This window comes from Onychostoma macrolepis, chromosome 10 (genome assembly GCF_012432095.1).
Source record: "Onychostoma macrolepis isolate SWU-2019 chromosome 10, ASM1243209v1, whole genome shotgun sequence".
In the NCBI taxonomy this organism is placed as follows: Eukaryota; Metazoa; Chordata; class Actinopteri; order Cypriniformes; family Cyprinidae; genus Onychostoma; species Onychostoma macrolepis.
The window spans coordinates 18,680,504-18,701,507 of record NC_081164.1 but is presented as its reverse complement, the minus strand read 5'-3'; the positions used below and the strand labels follow the sequence as shown (position 1 = coordinate 18,701,507).

General features: G+C 35.4%; 2 protein-coding genes across 3 annotated transcripts; one reads left to right on the top strand and one right to left on the bottom strand.

Annotated features, from left to right (window-relative positions):
• Window positions 1-2,398: 2,398 nt before the first annotated feature.
• Window positions 2,399-15,301, bottom strand: si:ch211-176g13.8 (F-BAR and double SH3 domains protein 2). 2 transcript variants are annotated; one of them, XM_058789207.1, is made up of 21 exons: window positions 15,094-15,301; window positions 14,578-14,733; window positions 14,399-14,444; window positions 12,540-12,689; window positions 12,090-12,166; window positions 11,860-12,004; window positions 11,645-11,778; window positions 11,427-11,481; window positions 10,733-10,861; window positions 10,406-10,528; window positions 9,654-9,749; window positions 8,089-8,205; window positions 7,345-7,443; window positions 6,962-7,114; window positions 6,752-6,874; window positions 6,584-6,667; window positions 5,484-5,676; window positions 5,142-5,365; window positions 4,886-5,036; window positions 3,049-3,107; window positions 2,399-2,968 (listed from the first exon to the last, which is right to left on the bottom strand). In XM_058789207.1, exons 6-21 carry the CDS (start codon window positions 11,962-11,964, stop codon window positions 2,885-2,887), a joined length of 1,929 nt encoding a protein of 642 aa, XP_058645190.1. In that variant the 5' UTR covers window positions 11,965-12,004; window positions 12,090-12,166; window positions 12,540-12,689; window positions 14,399-14,444; window positions 14,578-14,733; window positions 15,094-15,301; the 3' UTR covers window positions 2,399-2,884. The 2 variants fall into 2 exon arrangements, with proteins under 2 accessions (XP_058645190.1, XP_058645189.1); XM_058789206.1 differs by lacking the exon at window positions 12,540-12,689 and having other exon boundaries at window positions 14,578-14,675; window positions 15,094-15,122; window positions 15,236-15,295.
• A 2,649-nt stretch (window positions 15,302-17,950) lies between these two features.
• Window positions 17,951-20,995, top strand: plekhb1 (pleckstrin homology domain containing B1). The gene is made up of 5 exons (XM_058789243.1): window positions 17,951-18,185; window positions 18,302-18,404; window positions 18,493-18,532; window positions 18,627-18,720; window positions 20,067-20,995. Exons 1-5 carry the CDS (start codon window positions 18,011-18,013, stop codon window positions 20,201-20,203), a joined length of 549 nt encoding a protein of 182 aa, XP_058645226.1. The 5' UTR covers window positions 17,951-18,010; the 3' UTR covers window positions 20,204-20,995.
• The last annotated feature ends 9 nt before the right edge of the window (window positions 20,996-21,004 follow it).

The window sequence follows — 21,004 nt, the reverse complement described above, 5'->3', positions numbered from 1 at the left end:
TGAATGAAATGAAAACTAAAAGAATTTCAAATCACATGAGCCAATATTTTATTCACAAAAGAACATAGAGAACATGTTTAAACTGAGAAATTTTTCAATTTTATGCACAAAATAAGCTCTTTTCAAATTTGATGCCTGCTACAGGTCTCAAAATAGTTGGGACGGGGGCATGTTTACCATGGTGTAGTATCTCCTCTTCTTTTCAAAACAGTTTGAAGACGTCTGGGAGGCATCGAGGTTATGAGTTTCTGGAGTTTTGGTGTTGGAATTTGGTCCCATTCTTGCCTGATATAGGTTTCCAGCTGCTGAAGAGTTCGTGGTCGTCTTTGATGTATTTTTCATTTAATGATGCACCAAATGATCTCTATAGGTGAAAGATCTGGACTGCAGGCAGGGCCAATTCAGCACCCGGACTGCAGTATGTGCAGGTAGCTGCAGTATGTGGTTTTGCATTGTCCTTCCAAATCCTGCAAGCTGCCCATACCGTATTCACTTATGCACCCCCATACCATCAGAGATGCTGGCTTTTGAATTGAACGCTGATAACACACTGGAAGGTCTCCCTCCTCTTTAGCCCGGAGGACACAGTTTCCGTGATTTCCAACAAGAATGTCAAATTTGGATTCGTCTGACCACAGAACGCTTTTCCACTTGTCCATTGGCCCACAGGACACGACGGCGCTTCTGGACCATGTTCACGTATGGCTTCCTTTTTGCATGATAGAGCTTTAGTTGGCATCTGCAGATGGCACGGCGGATTGTGTTTACCGACAGTGGGTTCTGGAAGTATTCCTGGGCCCATTTAGTAATTTCAATGACAGAATCATGCCGATGAGTGATGCAGTATCGTCTGAGGGCCCGAAGACCACGGGCATCCAACAAAGGTTTTCGGCCTTGTCCCTTACGCACAGAGATTTCTCCAGTCTCTCTGAATCTTTTGATGATGTTACGCACTGTAGACGAAGAGATTTGCAAAGCCTTTGCAATTTCACGTTGAGGAACGTTGTTTTTAAAGTATTCCACAATCTTTTTACGCACTCTTTCATAGATTGGAGAGCCTCTGCCCATCTTTACTTCTGAGAGACTCTGCCTCTCTAAGACATCCTTTTTATAGCTAATCATGTTACAGACCTGATGTCAATTAACTTAATTAGTTGCTAGATGTTCTCCCAGCTGAATCTTTTCAAAATTTCTTGCTTTTTCAGCCATTTGTTGCCCCCGTGCCAACTTTTTGGAGACCTGTAGCAGGCATCAAATTTGAAATGAGCTCATTTAGTGGATAAAAGTGTGTAAATGTTTAAACATTTATGTTCTCTATGTTCTATTGTGAATAAAATATTGGATCATGTGATTTGAAAGTATTTTAGTTTTCATTTCATACAAATTTAAAAAATGTCCCAACATTTCTAGAATTCAGGCTGTATGTCTCTCAAGCAGGTTTGTCTAGTTAGCAGTATGTGATCCAAAGTAGACCCACAGGCGTTTGACCCCTGTTAAACTGTTCAGGAGCACGTGTCTTAAGCCCATGTCCCGCTATGCAGAGAATGAAAAAAATATATATTTAAAAAATATGGTTAGAGGGTTTAGTGAGTTTGTGACTTCAGGCTAAAACTGAAAACCGCTGACACTGCACATACCATAAAATCCTCTTCCCGCTTAATTTACAGGCACATATCCACATATCCACCTTGTTTTGGAACGCGGAAGTAAGCTTGCTGTTTATAATAAATTAGAATAATATAACAAATATAAGTTTGCAATATAAAGCAGCATAGCGGAATGTTGAAGCCACGCACAAAAGTTACAAACGGTCCTGGCCGCTTTTACCGTAAATATTCGGTGGATAAGGCGTTTCCTAGTAAAGGGTGTTACAGAAACTGAACAATTATATTTATCCAATTTTATTGTGATCCACTTCACAAGCTGACTGAAATGATTTTACTTTCGCTTTGATCAGTAAATGTGCCCCTGGCAGCCTCTGAACTAACATGAAATCTGACAGGAATAAATCTGTGCATCATCCTGAGACTTGATGTTAAAATGAAAACTGTGTGAAATAATATTTGTAAACCTCAGAATTTTACCTAAATTAAAAATTTCCGGCACATTTAGACATTACATTTAAAAAAAATAAAATAAAATCACTTTTCCCACACAACGATAAATGAACGTGGCTGCTACAAAATTCTTTCCTTTTGAACTCCACTGTAGAAACAGTCAAACACGTTTGGAATAAGATGAAGATAAATATACGATGAAAAAAGTTTCTCTTTTTTTGGTGAACACTGAATACCGTGAAACTAAAAATGAATGTTTCTCACCATCTCCCCAGGTCTCTTTTAAGATTATAAAGAACATGAAGAAAATGACAACAGAAAGAAAACAAGATTTTCCAAAATAAAACAAAATACTGTAATGCATTACAAACTAAATCTAAAGTGCTCAGGTTGTGTTTAGCCTCATGAAATATACAATACCTACAAAATATATGAATATTCATTCAAATAATGACTGATCAGATGATTAAAATACTGACAATAAAGGTACAGATTAGCTAAAACTATAATATGCATCTAAACATGTTAGCCCTAAAATTGTTTATGGACAGAATATATAATCATACATACAAAGTCAACACTGAATTGCCACTTTTCCCTTTAAAGTCTCTTTGTAGCTCTAGTAAAGCCTGCTTTTGCATGTCCATTCATTAACACATTTGGGCCTTGTCAAAAACAAACTAGAGGAGGAGGTCTGGAACCACTTAAGTACTCATCAAGCTTGTGCATCTCTATCTTCAAGAGGTTTCAGAGTGTCCCAGGCCAAATTCACGCAGTGCATCCAAGCATGGCAACGTCAATTTGTAAAATGTGCCTCAAAGTGTCAGTCAAACCAGTGTGATCTCCACCTCCTCTCTCTTCTGCACCTGGCCCTGTGCCTGCTGTTTGGGTGGAGGAGGAGCAGCTCTTACCTGCAGAAAACAAAGACACCATCAGAATTCACAGAAAAGCGCCCATCATTGGCATGCAGCTTTAGAAGTGCAGATCTCACAGGTCTCAGGCCCGACCCGCCCTCTCCTGGGGATCTGGGTGATGGGATGTGGGTGTGACCTGTGGAGGAAAAACACAGATGAATGTGATTCTGACATCTGACAAGAGCATAAAACTAATAATAGAATAAAAGCCTCAGTAGTGTTGTTTTAGTATCACTGAACTACTATTGTAACAATATTGAGATACTATTATTTAAAGCTGCAGTCCGTAAGTTTTGCCTCTTTGTTGCCATCTGTTTGAAAACCTGGAATTGGAAGCTGCTTACGGAATTATCTTGCTTGCGTGCGTTGTCAGTTGGCAATGTTTTGAGGTGAAAGTGTGCCTGTCAGTCACCGCACCGGTGTGGATGTTTACTGTACTTCGCAATCACAGATTCTAGCCTATGTCTTGGAATATATGACCCAAATAAGAATTTTCACTGTATATTGCCATCTGAACAAGTACCAAGCCTGCCACGTTTGTTCTGACCAGCTGAGGAAAAAAGCCAATGGTGATTTAATCTAAAGATCAGTTAGCTCATATCACATCAAACCGTGCAAAGTATTATTATTGTTATACTTTATTCTCAAATTATTAATGTTAACAGCATTGCGTGACTATGAGTAGGTTATAGTTTGTTTTAGCATGTAGATTTTAATTCTGAACAGTCTGATCTCTAATTGTCACACCATTCAAATTTCATATTAAGAAATTATTTTAACCCAAAAAGCAAAATATTCTCCCTTCGAACTGGTTTTCTTTAAAATACAAATCTTGTGTAATCCCAGGCTATCTGTAATCAGAAGCACATTTAAAACTGAAATATAATTTAATTTCACGTTTCATAAACACAATCCTTTCTGGATTACAATCCGCCATCAAAATTATACATTTAATTATTCCAGCTGCTGTGAGAAAAGGCTATAAACATCTGTCACCTGCAGGATCCTCACATGCGATAGCCTAGCAGCCGGGAAAACTTCTTTATGTTTACAGACGTGATGTAATGACGCATTTTTTTTTTTTTTAATGTTACATTTTGTGTTTTATTATGTCTATATAGTTTGTATACATGTTTATTTCAGTTTTAGTTTATTTTAGTACATTAAGTTAAACAATGCAAAATGAAAAACACTGCTTTGGAAACTAACTTGAAAAAAAAAAGTTTTGTTTTATTTTACTTCAGTTAACATTTATTTCAATAACAAACAATTTTTATGTTTTTAGGTTTAGTTAGCTGTAATAACCCTAGGCTTCAGTTTTGCCATTTTTAACTACAACTAAAACCTTTTCATAATTATCATAATTTCATACTCCTACTATTAAAAATGGTTTTCATTACTTGAAATAAAGTTGAAAATAAAAAAAATATATATATATATATATATATATATATATATTAAATGAAAGACGTAAAAAACGAAAATAAGAAATTCAACTTTGGGAACAAACTGAAAATATGTAAAAGTTGAGGTACTAAATAAATCCAGCTAAATATAAATATATAAAAAAAATAATTAAAAGAATACAAGCACATAACAAAATGACTAAAACATAGAAAACTGAAAATATACAAATAAAAACTGCGTCAAAATATTAACGAATACTAAAACAGTAATATTAAAGTAATACTGGTAGGCCAAAATGTAAATTTTATATATATATTTTTTTACTTTAGAAAAAATTTAAAGTTTATTTGTAGGTAGCTAAATTAATAAATGCACATAATGTATCCTTTTATTATTCAACATTTTTAAGACAATCAGGTTATGAAATTGAACATCACTAAAATGTTACAGTCATGTGTGAGGTTTACTATAAAGCTTTAGGATTTGCTGTGCTGCTCTGTGTCTTACTGTGGCTGGAGATTTTGGGGGGTTCTGGGGTTTGATAACCATTTAAAGTGAGTGTGCTGGGCAAACATGGCAGCGGGACTGACTCTGGACTGCTATAGGATGGAAACACGGTGGGTGGACAAGCTGCTTGATCCAAAACTGACAGAGACACCTGGTGGAAAGAAACAGCTATTACAAAACACATTTCAGCATGAACATAGATAGGCTTGCTGTAAACATGAACAAAAAACTTTTTCAGTGTGGCCATTGTATAAACCTGCACACTCATGCTCTTGTGTGCTCGTGCACTCTCCGGTCTGCATAGATCCTCCACTAATACTGCGGGAAAGACGCCCACTGCGCCGTTGAACTCGCCCTCCCAGAAGCCATCATCTTCTTGGTTGTGTTTGCTGAGAATGCAAATAACGGCTCCCTCTGGGAAAGACAACTCGTCCTCTGTCTGAGCCTCATAGGCATACAGAGCCCTGGCCAGATTTACGGCTGTGCAAAAGAGGAAGAGGGCAGAGGGTTTTGTTTGTTAAATAGTTTTAAGCATCTAGTACTATAATACTATAAACTAGTATTACTCCAGTTATTATACTATAACCAGTAGTCTCACCGCTGCCACGAGTGTTCGGGCTGCTCTGGGTGAGTGTCTCTATTTCCGGCTCTTGTTCTGCAGAAGTGCTGGAGGTGTGTGATTGGGCGTCCACGCTGGAGAAAGACTGGAGCATCCTCAGTAGAGAGCTGGAGGTCGGGAGCTGCAGGTATTTCTCCGGCACGTATCCCACCTGCCCTGCTCTGTTCCTAGCCTGAAAAACATACACTTGTCCAATAAATGGCAGCATTGTAAGTGCCATGTAGTTCAGGGCTTTTCAAACCTCATGGGCCCCAACAGGATGTTAATGTGTCAGTAGAAAATTAGAGATATAAAAAAGACAAAATGTATTTTAACAGAACAAAAATTAAAACAAAATATTTATATAGTTTGTGAAAAATGGTAAAGTAAATATATATAAATGCTACTTTAAAATAAGTAAATATTTTATAGATATTTCAAGAATTTTGCTCTTTTTATTTAGCACATTAAAAAAAACATTATTAACATAAATGCTAATTATAATATAAATACTAATTATTTAAAATTACTTATATTAATAAATATAAGTACACTACTGTTCAAAGGTTGTTCAAAAGGTACATTCAAAATAATTAATATCATACTTATTTTTTTTGGATCACACACACACTACTGTTCAAAAGATTAAAGATTTTTATATGTATTTTTGAAATCATTTTAATTTGTCATTCATTTAATTATTTTTAATAGAATTTTAATTCATTCTTTCTTATGCTCACCAAGGCTTCATTTATTTAAAATATAATAAAATACAGTAAAAACTCCAGTCTTCAGCGTCACATGATCCTTCAGAAATCCTTCTAATATGCTGATTTGATGCTCATGAAACATTTATTATTATCAATGTTGAAAAGAGTTTTGCTACTTAATATTTTTGTGGAAACCGTATTTTTCAGGATTCTTTGATGAATAGAAAGAACAGCATTTGTTTGAAACAGAATCTTCTGTAATATAAATGGCATTACTGTCTCCGTTGAACAATTTGATGCATCCTTGCTGAATAAAAGCAACAGGCAATAGGATCATAGGCATTTGAAAGTTTAAAAACCCCTGACCAAGTTCAGAGGGTCTGCGTGTACCTTAACCCAATCCTCCATGTCTCCATCATCAATAAGCTCCAGTATTTCCTGTTCCTGGATTGTGAGCTCATCAGGCTGGGATGCCTGTGGAAATAAAGCACAGAAAATGACATTGCAAATGGATGAATAGACCAAAGAACAACATGCTAGATCACACTAGGTGTGCACCTGATAGGAGTACAGCACAGAGCAGGTGAGAGGGTAGTTCCTGTGAGTGCTAGAGGGGCTGGAGCTGCTGTCGTCCAGCGTCTCTGTGTCCTCATCATCTTCTCTGTCAAAATCTACAGAGTGCTTTAGACATTTATTGTAAAACATGATTAGAATGGGTTATAGGGGTCTGCGTGAATCTGGCTTTGACTGCAAGAGATTCAGACTTACAGAGAATGAAGCATCGTGGGTATTGATGCTGGCCCATCTCTCGTTCTCCAGTTCCTCCATCACTTGGTTCACGGCACTCTTCAGCCAGACGTCTACAGCCACACCAACGTCTCTGAGGAGGTTCAGACGCGCCTCTGCCTTTAGTTTCACCGTCTACAGGAAGAGTGGACTCATCATCTACCAACTTCCTATTTTATTACATACTATGTACATCAACTGTTCCAACAACATTTGTTAGAAGAAATGGTACTATTTTTAACTTTATTGGACTGAATGTGCAGCTTAAGTTTAAGGAGTAGTGACCAGCAGAGGGCGTGTGAGTTTTTCCCAGAGGTGAACTTTATCTGGACCGATATACAAACACAAATAAACATACTCTTCACCTCTGATTTCCGAATGCATTCTCTTGCGTCGTCCATTTTCAGTTCCAGCTCGTTGTTATTCTGGTCCTGTTGATGTGACTCTTCATACTCCAAAAGAGTCTAAAAATCAAACCAAACACAAATTTCATACTGTACTTTATAATGTTGTGATGCCTAAATTCACTTGCAGCATTTAAAATGATTGATTTTGTTTTTTAATGTTTTATGTTTAATTTATTGCCAAAATAGATTTTTGTATTATTATTATTTGACATTATTTTATTAAATGTTGTTGTTATTGTTTTGATAATTTTATATTTTTATTTTATTGGATTTAGTTGAGTTTAGTTATTGTTTTATTTTTAATCTGAGAGAAAACTGATTTTATATTATAGTAACACTTTGCAATAATTTAAATAATTTTAAATAATTAAATTAAATAATTTTAATAATGTATTAATAAATGTATTAAAAAATAACATGAACTAATTTAATAAATCTTGTAGAAGTGTTGTTCATTTTTAGTTCATGTTAATTTTTACATACTAATTATTTACTTTTTTATAATTATTATTATTTAACTATTAATTTTCATGAAAATAATCTTAGATTTTAAATTTATTTTAATATTGCCCATTTATCAGTCACATTTTAATATTAGTACAATCCTAATATATAAATTAAAAATACATATCTAAATAAATGATGAAATATAACAATATTTTTAAAATGCTAAGGCATCATATTGTTTCAGTGCTCCCTCACCCGCTGCGTAAGGATGATGTTTTTGTGTTCTCTGGCCACACGTGTGGCCCATTTCCGTGCTTCTTTATTCAGACTGTGTTCTTCAGCCGTGCCACACTCCTTCAGCAGTTCCCTGACCTAAAGAGATCAAGAACACAACACAGACCCTATTTCTGCACATGAAACCTTGACAGCTTCTCAGAGCCCATGTGTACACAAAAGTCCCAGCATAACTTGGAACAACATCAGTCTCCCAAAGTGAAATCTTTGCACTCTTACACTTAAAATATTATGTCTGTAAATATTGACAGACTAAATGATTAGGTGACGTAAGCTCTTGAGGAATTATCCTTTGAGATGCTACTTTACAGAGCAACTCCTGTTCACCACAAACTGAATATTACAACAACTCCTTTACAAAATGGTTTTAGCATAATACAAGAAAAAACACAAACCATGAGAGAACAGAACCCTGCATGCATAAGCTGATACACAGTATGCAGATACTGATGATTTTACATCCGATGAATGTGATAAAACAATTTTAAATTTTATTTATTTTTTTTTTAAGATTTTTATTTTAGTTGACAGGGGAATGGGTGGTGTTCATGAGGGTTGCAAGAGGTGGGGCAGGTTCACTTCTCAATGCCCTCTTTTCACAGGCAATGTTGCTTCCTGCCTGCACTGACGCCCAGTTTTCCCTGGTCTTTCCGCCCCACCAGCGCTGAGGGCTGCATCTCTAATGTTTTCTTTAGGAACAGACTAATGCTTGTTTGACTCGCAAACAAAAAGAGGGTTAGCGAACAAACAGGCCACTATGCTGGTGTAATGAGAGGCGAGATGACTTGGGGGCAGAAGGGGGCGCTATTATATATTTGTTAAACAGTTGCAAAGTCATGGAAGCGTGCATTTGGCCTTCATTAGAGCACTTTTCCTCTTTGTCAGACTGATTAATGAACAAATAAGAATATTATAATAATGTTTTAAGTGACATTTTAAGTGAAAGAGAAGTTTTTGGATAAGATTATGTGGTGAACCTTCATTTAAAACATTGAATCCATAATAAATGTAAAATCTTTTTGAATGACTATTATATGCTGTAAAATTGTTAATTCATGTTAACTGATGTTAACAAATGAAACCTTATTGTCAAATGTTACATATGTTAGTATTATTATTTATATTATTTTACTGAATTTAGTTAACATTTTATTTAAACCACAGATTTTAGACTGGATAATAGAATAATACACTTTTTATTGCTTTATTAATTTTAATAAAATAAGAATTATTTAATATTTATTTTAAAATCTAAAATTTATTTTTATTCAATTTTAGTCATTTCAAAAACAAAAACAAAAATTATTTATTGTTATATCATCCATTATATATTTATTATAATATCATCCATTTATTTATTAATGGTGAAACCCTAATATATAAATAAAAAAAATAAATACATTTATAAATAAATTGTACAAATATTTTTAATAGCACAAATATGTCTAGTAAAAGGAGAAAATGAGTTTTGCATCTCTGTTGTTTGTGCAATTTTGTAGTACATTCCTGAGTGGGAGGCAACATACCGAATCATTTTCACAGGGCTGATACTGAAAGGGGGCAGCTTTCTGAAACACTGGGTTGTCCTGAATGAATATCTGTTGGTGAATATCCTGTGTCACCTACAGACACACACATACAAACACACAAGGACAATTACATTTATGTAAACTACTTGACTAATGTCAAGATGTCACATTAACAATAGCACAGCTAACATAATCTTTTCCCTAGAGGAATGAAAGACCACTAGAACAGGTAATTCATGAATAATGTGTGTGTGTGTGTGTGTGTTGTAACCTGATGCTGGACTAGAGACATTAAACCTGAGTCCCACAAACTGAATGGAAACACTGTGAGAATCATCGAATTACAACAACACAGGACTACAAACAGACCTAATGACAGGCTGAAAGCTGTCACTACTGAAAATGTGTCTATTTCTCTTCAAATGTACACATAATAATAACTAAGAGTCATTTTGAATTTCTAATTTCAATATTTTTATGTTTTATCCAGTTACTGCTGACTTGAAACATCATTATATCTTAAAAAAGGCTGTCTGCTCTAACACAGAGTAAAGATCTCATTCCTAAACCACTGCAAACTCTCTAAAGCAGGTACATTTCTCTCTTTAAGTTCAGTATTAACTGCTTGAGCTGGGATTTGATCCAATAACCCTCTAGTGGCAGATCATATTACCTGCTCTACATTCGGCCACTGTGGTTCATGTGTGTTTTTCCATAGCAGTGTATACTCAAGTGTGTGTGTAACTCACCCCACTGGACGTCTCCAGCAGGCACTGAAAAGTGTCCTGAATGCTTTGAGACGTCTCAAGCTCCGTCTGACACAGTGAAATCAGGAAACTCTGTACATGATTGTAGAAACTGCCATCTAGAACCTGGACTCAAAAACAAGGAATAGTATTTTTATTTTCAATTGGATTTTTGTTTGTGATGGAAGTGATTATAAATAATAATAATAATAATAATGAGCTAATGAGAAACATTTCTTAATGTTATCAATGTTGAAAACAGTTGTGCTTTGAAGATTATTTTAAATAAAAAAATTAACAAGACAAAAGCTGAGCAACATTTGGCCTCACCCTTATGCAGCTGATAAGATCTGTCTCATAATAGCGGTCCTGATGAGCGTTAGTGGCTGACAGTGTGAGCAGGTAATCGTTCCTTGCTTGTGTGGCTTTGGACTTCCATTCGTTCTTCTTGGCTTTCAGCTGAAATCAACAGAAAATATTCACATGTGCACTTGTCACCATGATTTGAAAGCAAATTTTACTACATGAAGATGGCAAAACCTCACTCTCTGTCCAAATTAAATGGATCATATCCTAAAAAAAATAAATTGCTTTATTATAATTATTTGCTTACAGTATATGTTTGTAATTTATATACAACAGTTTTTTTATTATTTAAAAGTATTTTTGTCATCATTTTTAAATATAAATGTTCCACTTTTCTTTCTCACCCTCTCTTTTTTAATTAAAAAAATATATATTATATGATATTACGTCCAATAAAGAATTTTGTCAAAATAAATAAAAATAAAAGACTAAAAAACATAAATATTTTTCATGCTATAATTGAATCACAACATTTTAATATACCATTTGACAATCATTTTGGATAACATTTATCAGTGTTATTAAATAATTCTTTTTTTTTTTTAAGTTTAAGTCTGGGTGAGTTAAATGTAAAAATTGGAGAAATGAGCATGCACTATTAAATATAAAAAAAATAAACAAATAAATCAATATGGTACTGATATATTGAGCATTGTACCTTCACACTTGCCCTCTTCAAACTGGAGCGTGACTGAAACAGACTGAGCTTTGACCTTGTATTACACAAATAAACAGGAATAATAGAAAAATAAGTAAGGAAAAACAACAAAAAATTATGAATCATCATTTAAAACTGAAAAACATGATAACCCTCTGCCCTGTTCTTGTGGACAGCTGATGTCACTTCCTTCACATGTGACAGGTCAGCAAACGTACTTGGCCTCCATATCAGCTTTCTCTCTCACAGTCTGCGCTGTTTGTTCCGCCTCCTGGTAGGTCTTCCTGCTCTTCTCCAGGTCTCTGATCGTGACCTGCAGATCGGCCTGAGCTCTTGCCAGCTGTTCGCAGCACTGAGAGAAAACAGATGAATAAACATGTTCGTGAATGGCCGCTGTTACGCTTTAGTGCAGAGTATCTGTTGATGCATTTACCTTCTTCAGCTGAAGGTCTTTCTGCGCTCTGAACGTCTTCACAGGATCTGAGATCTGGCTCCTGTAGTTCTCACATCCGTTGATACGAGACTGGCTCACTTTCATCACACCCTCCAAGTAGGATCTCCATACGGCCCAAACATTTCTGTACACATACACACAAACATCCCTGAAAATTGAAAATCAATCATATATGCTCTTTTCTTTGCTCTTTTCATCCCTCCTATTACCTGGAGTCTCTCTGCTCCTCTGATGGGGCTCCAGACCACTCTCGCTTCAAGTACTGCGATGCAAGCTTATGCAGAGCCTACAAAGTCAAGCCACATTCATTTATACAGCACTTCATACAATACAGATAGCCTTCTGGCCAAAATAACAGTCCATAATCCGTAATAACGTTTCTTCCAATGAAAAGGTTCATCCCTGCTTGTCCTCTCACATCAAAATCCATCAACACATCTGTTTAGAAAACTTTTAGATTTTTTTTTTTGCTTGTACATGGTGCTTGATCTGTGCATACTTCTCTCCTGATTCAGACTAGATGGCTTTTTCACTGGAGAAAGTAATATTATGGATAGAGGACTCGTATTTTAGTTGGAAGCGATGGTTTGAAAATATCTTGATGATGGATTTTTACTTCACAATTATGTTAATTGATGGAATGGAGTTATGTGGGTTACTTGTGGATTATTTTGATGTTTTTATCAGCTATTTGGACTCTGACGGCACCCATTCACTTCAGAGGGTCCATGGGTGAGGAAGTGATGTAATGCTAAATTTCTCCAAATCTGCTCAGATGAAGAAACAACCCCATCTACATCTTGGATGGCCTGAGGATGAGTAAATTTTCCTTTACCTTCAATATAATGTCATTAAACATTTATGAAAGCTTAGATTTAAAGCTCCCGACTTCAATCATCGCCACAAAAAAATAAAACAGATGCCTTAGAGAAATGTTTCCTTTTATCCCATCACTCCAGATCAGTGCAAATGTGGAAAACACGGAGGACAACTTTCAGTCTGTAAAGGCGAAACCCACATGGATATTTCTGCCTGTCTGCTTGACACTTAAATGCCAGACAGCGGTACAAACTGTGCCAACGTGTAGATTTACAAGTGAGTAAGCAACTGGCTGCTTTTGAAGCAGAAGAAAGGAGAAAATAACACTCACTTTCCATCTTCAAGTCAAGTAAATGTCACTGTACTGGACTGATCTCCAAAAATCACAAACAATTTGGTAAAATAACTAAGCTAGTACAAAGTTCCTTTCATTACTTCACTACTAGTCTCTTAAAAGTAAAGGTTCTTTATTGGCATTAATGAACCTTTCCATTCCACAAAAGGTTCCTTATAATGTAAAATGATTCTTTAGAATTTTGAAATGTTTTTCATACTAAGAAAAAATGGTTCTTTTAAGAACTGTTCACTGGAAGGTTCTTGGAAGGCAACCAAAAATGGTTCTTCAATGGGACTGCTGTGAAGACTGTCTTTGGGAACCTTTTATTTTTTTTAAAGGTGTACTGATTATAATTCCAACAAAGTTTCAACAAACTGAAATGACTGAACTGTAACAAGTTCCACAAAGTTCAAAGAGTAAGTAGCATTCCATAAAAACAGAGAGGATTTGCTTTCTGTCCCTCAGACTACAATCTGGCACTGTCAACCCAGTCCTAAAAGCTGCCAGCTCTGAAGAGTCGACTCAGGAAGAGACCTTGAAGAAGAGAGAGATTCCTGTCTTCGTGAGCCAATCAGCATGCAGCAGCCCTGCAGGTGCACAAGCTTCAGATCCAACAGAAAAGAACCTCTCACTCACATACTCATACTGAGAGTCATTCAGAATGCTGGGCTCTCCATTCTCCAGGTGATCACACAGATCTTATAGTATCTCGATGAAGACGGTCAGCATGTCACGTTGTAAATATATAAATAATTTGGCTGTTTGTTTGTGCTTTTCATCTGTTTATGCAATATACACAACAAATCATTCTCTTATGCTGATCGAGGCTGCATTTATTTGATCAAAATGCAGTAAAACAGTAATATTGTGAAAAATTATTACAATTTAAATAACTGTTTCCTATTTTAAAATGCAATTTATTGCTCTGATGGCAAAACTGAATTTTCAGCTGCCATTACTCCAGTCTTCAGTGTCACAAAATTTGAATTTGAAAATGTATGTCCTTATATCACGTGGATCTTCTTAGCAACACATTTGAAACAAACAAAAAAGACCAATTCATAACAAAACACAACTGGTAAAAATTCATGAACCAACCACCTGCAGGTCATTAAAAACCACTGTTTTTTCCACTGAGTCACTAAATCTACCTCTCTACAAAAACAAACTAATTCACACATAAAATGTCAGTGATCAGTGGAAGACGCATCTGTTCATCGTTAATACATTTTTCATTATTCTGAACGGAAAATCTTTAAAGGATTTGTATAAAATCAGAACAAATATCAACCTATATCATAAAAAAATAAACATACTTTAATTTATGAACTCATACAATTGAATTTAATGGCCACAACTCACTTGTGAGTAATCTTTCTCTACTAGCGCTTTCTTCTGGCTGTATGTCCTGAGGATTAAAGACACATACACACACACACACACACACAGTCAAGCAGTTCAGCACTAATATACCAACAGACAGACAGAAAATACCCTGATAGATATTTTAAAAGCAATGTAAAATGTGAATCAAACTCGACCTCAGATCCTCTAGGAAGTCCAAGTCTGTCTGGTGTTTGAGCTGGAGTCTGTTCAGCTGCTCTGTGTGAGTGTGTTTCACCTCTTGTGTGACTTTTACCTGCAACACACACAATGACAACCTCTGGAGAACCAACTCTGACCCAGATCACACCAACCTGAAAGAGAAACCTGTGTCTGGCATACTGGAGTCAATGAAGACAGCAGGACAGATGCTGGACTCAACGTACACATAAACATAATGTATGTATAATACGTTTTATGTGAACATATATTTACACACGTTACATAATATATATTTTACTAGTATTTTAAGATGTTGCAATTATCCAAATTAAATAATTAACTGATAATAAAATGATGGTAATGATGGTTAGATCTATATCTATCTATCATCAGTTTGTTTGTTTAGGCAGGCAAACAAACAAGGAGACAAGAAAGCAAGCAAACAAACAAATAGCCTACACTGACATGACAACAAAACATCGTAAAAAGTATGAAGAAGCAGGTCGACTCACCTTTCTTGGAGGAGGCTGCATGTCTGGATCTGGATATACAGGAAAAACTCTTAGAAATTCACCCCGTAAAACCCAAACACATCTGCGGGACGGAGATATGCAGTGCAGAATAATCTGTTTAGATGGAAGAAAGAAAAACCACTGAAATACTTCCAGACCCCTCCGTTGAGCCGCTCACGTAAAACCCCGCTGAGAAGTGAAGCGAGAACTTCAGTCAGTGGAACAGAATTCGGAAGAACAGCGCCCTCTAGTGACCAAATAATATTATATGTTTTGAAGGCAAATATGACCATTCACAATTGTAATCTCATTCATAACTCTCTAGTTATTTATATAGTATTTGCTCTTACTCTGCCGCCTTCATTCTATATATAATTGCAGTGATGATAATAAACATGTTATCAACTGTCACTAAATTAAATGTATTATCATAAAATACTCACAAAAAGGGCGTGTTGGTGAGATGAGGCCATCTAGTGGTGGGCATATGTAAAAATAAAGTGGGACACTTACCAAATCAAATTTAAGTTCAAAATCATAAATAATAATAATTTATTTCGTTTTGTTTTTTGTTTTTTTATTGTTTTTTAAATAATAATAATAATAATAATAATAATTAGAAGTAGTAGACGTATTGCATTGTGTATTTATAATATCAATATTAATAATTATTATTGTTGCTGTTTATCATTATTTAAATAAGTTTTATGGTCATGCATTGCAATAAATATATTTCTAAAAATACACTGGTGCTAAATGTTTTACTAGCTGTTTGTGAAAAGGTCGACACGTTTAAAAACAGTGAAAACCAGTAAAATTCACATAGCCTACCTGGGAGATACTACAGATTAAGGGTAATTCCTGATAATTGCAGTGCCATGCAGTGATGACAAAGTTACAGGTTTCACAGCTTCTGTGATAAATTTGTTTATAGGTCATTGATGGTTTAAAAATAGATAATTGGCTTGATATGACTACTCCAATTACTCAATGTTTGCTAAATTTAGCCAAAGGTGTGCATTTGATGTGCTGTGCCTGTCCACAGAGTTACAAAATCATTCAGAACCTCTTTGTTAGGACATCTCCCGAAAGGAAATAAGTTCATAAAAACAATAATTTTAACTCAAATCTAAAAAAAAAATAAAAAAATAAAAAAGTGTATAATGTTAGTCTGTTTACCAAAAAAGTATGATTCAGATGAGTGGGCTTCAATATGCATATATAGCATTCAATCTGAGCAAGGAGACTGTTAACAGGAGAAACTGTTAAGACTTAATATACAATGATACACAATAACATGAAGTAGTAGAGATTGAGAAATGCAGGAAAGGAAGAGAATATTCCACGTACATCCAGTACAAACTCACACAGTGCTGTAATCTGAGATTACTGGTCAAGCGAAGCTTCACTTTGGCCTGTTTAAAGGATTAGAGGAAGAGTCATCAAACTATTCCAGCACTACAAAACCCCCTCCGACTGCTGAGACGTCTTACAGTCACTGTCATTGCTCACAAACAAAACTCAGACGGCATATCAAACAAGCACCACAACATTAGGAGTACAGCTGTTATTCCGGTTGCAGTTGACTGATCAGGCCAAATGGCTCTGCTCAAATCTGGCTGGCTTTGGAGACAGAGTAAGTATACGATTCTTCATTCATATATGCTTATATAAAGAGTTTCCCAGTCTTTTCAAGGTACCTCTGAAAGTATAGTGAAGTTGCAACAGAAGATTGAGGAAGAATTTGTATGTATATTAAAATAAATAGATCAAATATTATTCTATATTATGTATTATTATTACAAAGACTTTTCCAGAAGGTTTGTTATGAAACACAGGGCCTGACACTGTTTGCAGTAATCCTCTTATGGTCAGTGTTACAGTACAGTACAGTACAGTAGCTGTTAGTTATGGACCCCAGGTTGTTTTGTGCTCACCTAGAAAAAAACAATAGAACCCTGCCCAAAACACAATAGAAAATGTAATGGATTTAATAGTTATAATGTGAATTGTATTGGTATTTAATGGAACCTATAATGGTGTCTAATGGATTCTATTGGTGGGATGTTAAATCCTATTGGAAAAATGCCCAAAACACACTATAAAAAGGATTTCTGTAATGGTTTTACTGGAAAAAGCTAATGGTTCATAATGGTATTTTAATGGAAACCATTTGAATTTCTGTGATGGTTTCTATTGGGCTTCTATTGTTTTTTTTAGCAGGGTCCAAACAACACACTAATTTAAAAAAATGATAAATCAATGCCGATGGGATTACATTTAAAAACCTATTTGAACATTAAATCCTCTCCACAAATAACTTCATGCCTTGCAAAGACTCCAGCCCTGCGTCCCAATGTGCATACTACCCACCCCTATCTGCCCTATATAGTATTGAAAAGTATTAATATCACATAGAATTTAGGATGATAGTGTGCACATTGGGACGCAGGCCAGGAGACGATTACTAGCTAATTTTCTCCATTCATAAAATAGACAGTGCAAAATTATTATTGATAGTATAAATAACAAGTGACCAATAAATATAGGTCTGTTCTTCGTTAGCGAACAAGTCTAGTGTCTTCGGGATGTCTGAGTTGACAATACTGTGGTGAAAGCCACATAACTACGACTAATAAAATAATAAAGTGGTATTGAACGGATATGTTGATTGAGTGATTCAGTGTTTCATTCGTAATACTCGTAATATGCTGTAGCATGTTACTTTTGAATAAGTCAATGAACGAATCTGAACGGAATCAAAAGATTCAGTTCACTGGAATTCGAATCCCGACTCGTGGACCTTTCCCGCCCCCTATTGTAATAAAAGCAAAAACCGCCTAAATTAATCTTTAAAAAAAAAAAAGGCTATGGAAATGGAGACAGATAATCAATAATAATATAGATTTTTATTATTATGTTATTAAAAACTTTCACAGGTTCAGTCCTCAAACGCTGGAAGCTGAACTGGTGTGACCTGTGGATAGATGGGAGCTTTGTTTTTTACAAAACTGAATCCAGAAGAGACTACGAGGCCAAAGTGAATCTGAAGGCCACCTGTGTGAATGTGAAGTCTGGACTGGAGTGTCCAAGTAGGAAGGAACTTTTTCAACCTTTCAATTTTATTTGGTCATGTAGAAAGTGCATGTGCATGCATGGTATGAAAATACTTTAACACTGTTTTAACAGAGAGTGTCTTTGTGAGCAGATGTATGTCCACCTGAGAGTCACCCCAGAGAGAATCTGCTGGTTGTTTTTCTGAGGGATGGTAACTTGCTGATCCTGTGTGCCAACAGTGAAGATGAGGCACTGTAAGTCTTGACCTTTGACATTTTAACTTAACATATGAAGCCCTGCTCACTTTCCTCTCAAATTTACTTACATTTTGTCACTTTTCAGGGCCTGGAAACTCACACTCATGGAGGCAAAAAGAAATCCTGTGAGTGTTTTCCTTGACATGCAGAATGGTTTTCTCTGTTTATTGTAATTTATTTCATATTTTACTCAATTTACATTTCTTTTCACTCTCACAGGTTTTCACATACAATCCTTATGACGATACATACCAGACTGTTCCAATTAACAGTCATAATGCGGTTTACATCATGCCAAGTACGGGTAGTGGAGGTAATTATAAAAACACATCATTCATTCTGCAGAAAGCACAAAGAAAGAGTTATTGCCACTTTGTGTGTTATACGTTTATATAATACATTGTTTTAATTATTATTACAACCATAATCAGTCATGGCCAAAAATATCAGCACCCTTGGTAAATATCAAAGAAGGCTGTGAAAATGAATCTGCATTGTTAATCGTTTTGATCTTTTATTTAAACAATTCACAAAAATCTAACCTTTCATTGGATAATAAGAATTTAAATTGGGAAATATCATTTCGAAATAAATGTTTTTCTCAAATACACATCGGACACAATTATTGGTCAATATTGGTCAAAATCAATAAGTGACTGACTCTGTTAAAATCTTATAATGGGCCATGTTTGTATCTTCCAACTGTACAATAATCCAAACACAAACCTCAAAAACAACACAAAAATGGGTCACTGAGCACAAAACCAAGCTTCTGCTGGCCGTCCCAGTCCTCTGACCTGAACCCTGTAGAAAATGAGTGGTGAACTGAAGAGAAGAAGCACCAACATGGAGCTGGGAATCTAAAGGGTCTGGAGTGATTCTGGATGAAGGAATGTTCTCTGATCTCTTGTCAGGTGTTCTCTAACCTCATCAGGCATTATAGAAGAAAATTTAGAGCTGTTAAAGTGGTAAATGGAGGTTTCAAAAAGTATTGAATAAAAGGGTGCCATTAATTGTGGCCGTTAATTTCATAATGATATTTCCCCTCATTTTAAATTCTTATTATCCAATGAAAGGTTAGATTTTTGTGAATTTCTTAAATAAAAGATCAAAAGGATTAACAATGCAGATTAATTTTCACAGCCTTCTTTGATCATATTTACCAAGGGTGCCGACATTTTTGGCCATGACTGTATATTGTTATTTCATTCATTTCTTTAATGACACATTTTACAGCTACTTAAAAAAAGAAAATTAAAGGAATGGTTCATCTAAAATTTAACATTTCGTGAAAATTTTCTTACCCTCGGGACATCCAATATGTAGATGAGTTTGTTTCTTCATCAAAACGGACCTGAAGAAATTTAGCATTAATCACTTGCTGTTCAGATGAAGAAACAAACTGATCTACATCTTGGATGTCCTGAGGGTGAGTAAATTGTTAGCAAATTTTTAGTTTTGGGTGAACTATTCCTTTAAGAAATTGTGATGAAATATAAGTATAAGTTTTAAATGTAACAATTTATTGCCACTTTGAAATTCAATTGTAACTGTTTGAGTTTCAGTGGTCTTATTGGTCCCCTCTGTAGAATCTTTTCATAAACAAAAAAAAACATTTAACCAGGGATGCACCTCTAATCCTGATGTGCTTCCCTGCAGGGACTCAGCATGTCTGGGTACACCGAGACTCTCATGACGATGGTTTCGGAGAGCAGATTGCGTTGGGCCTCCTGGCTGGAATGGCTGCAGGTGCAGCAATGCGTTCACTTCTATGGATGCCCTTCTGGTTCTGCTGAGGACCGGTCAGATGGCTGGATGATCACTAGAAAGAGTGAGAGAACAGACTGGAAGAGCCGCCCATAAACTTCAGCCACAGCATATGCTCTTGCTCCTGCATATAAATATGTAAATATGAGAATAGCTGCAGCTGACTTAAACTCATGAAGCGGTTAATCAGTGTGCAAAGGAGTGATTCTTCTTTTTTCATTGTTTACAGTCTAAAGAAAACAGTCCTATTTTAGCTGCCCAAATTTATCAGGATAGGATTTAGCAACAGATTTTTCTGTAGAACACCGATATATATCTAAAACTAATTCTGCACAAAGCTAAATAATGATTGTTTTTTCTTGCTGCTATGATTCTGTGTATAGCGTACTTGTAAAGATTTGCAAACAAGTTCAGGATTTTGTCCATTATTATGTTATTTTTCTCAGACACAAGTTCAAGCTCCTATCATAATTTTTCTAATTATAAAACGCTAAAGCCAAGAATTTATTATTTTTCATTGCATGAGGTTTGGGAGTGATCATCAGACCATTGAATGCTCTTCAAATATGAGGATCTTGAAAAATCTTCTTCCAAGAGGTTATGATGCTGAAGTAGCAAACAAAAGCTGAATATATTGATCAAGCCTTTGAAATACCTCAATAATAAAGGCAGGATTATGAAATCAGTTCTCTTGACTGACCACTAGAGGCAGGCAGAGCAGCATTTGCATTTGTCCTGTTTATGCTCTACTATGCTACCTTGCAAATATAGTTATTATAAACTTTATATTGTTGTGCAACACTTCGGTTCAAATAAAATGTTATTACATA

Excerpts from the sequence above, each read along its gene's own strand:
- si:ch211-176g13.8 (XM_058789206.1), bottom strand. The coding sequence starts at position 15,114 with ATGCAGCCTCCTCCAAGAAAG. Across the intron at positions 6,875-6,961 it reads CCCACGATGCTTCATTCTCT|CACTCTGTAGATTTTGACAG; the intron begins GTAAGTCTGAAT and ends AAATGTCTAAAG. Across the intron at positions 6,668-6,751 it reads CTGTGCTGTACTCCTATCAG|GCATCCCAGCCTGATGAGCT; the intron begins GTGCACACCTAG and ends TTATTTCCACAG.
- plekhb1 (XM_058789243.1), top strand. The coding sequence starts at position 18,011 with ATGTTATTAAAAACTTTCACAGGTTCAGTCCTCAAACGCTGGAAGCTG. Across the intron at positions 18,533-18,626 it reads TGGAGGCAAAAAGAAATCCT|GTTTTCACATACAATCCTTA; the intron begins GTGAGTGTTTTC and ends TCACTCTCACAG. Across the intron at positions 18,721-20,066 it reads GCCAAGTACGGGTAGTGGAG|GGACTCAGCATGTCTGGGTA; the intron begins GTAATTATAAAA and ends GCTTCCCTGCAG.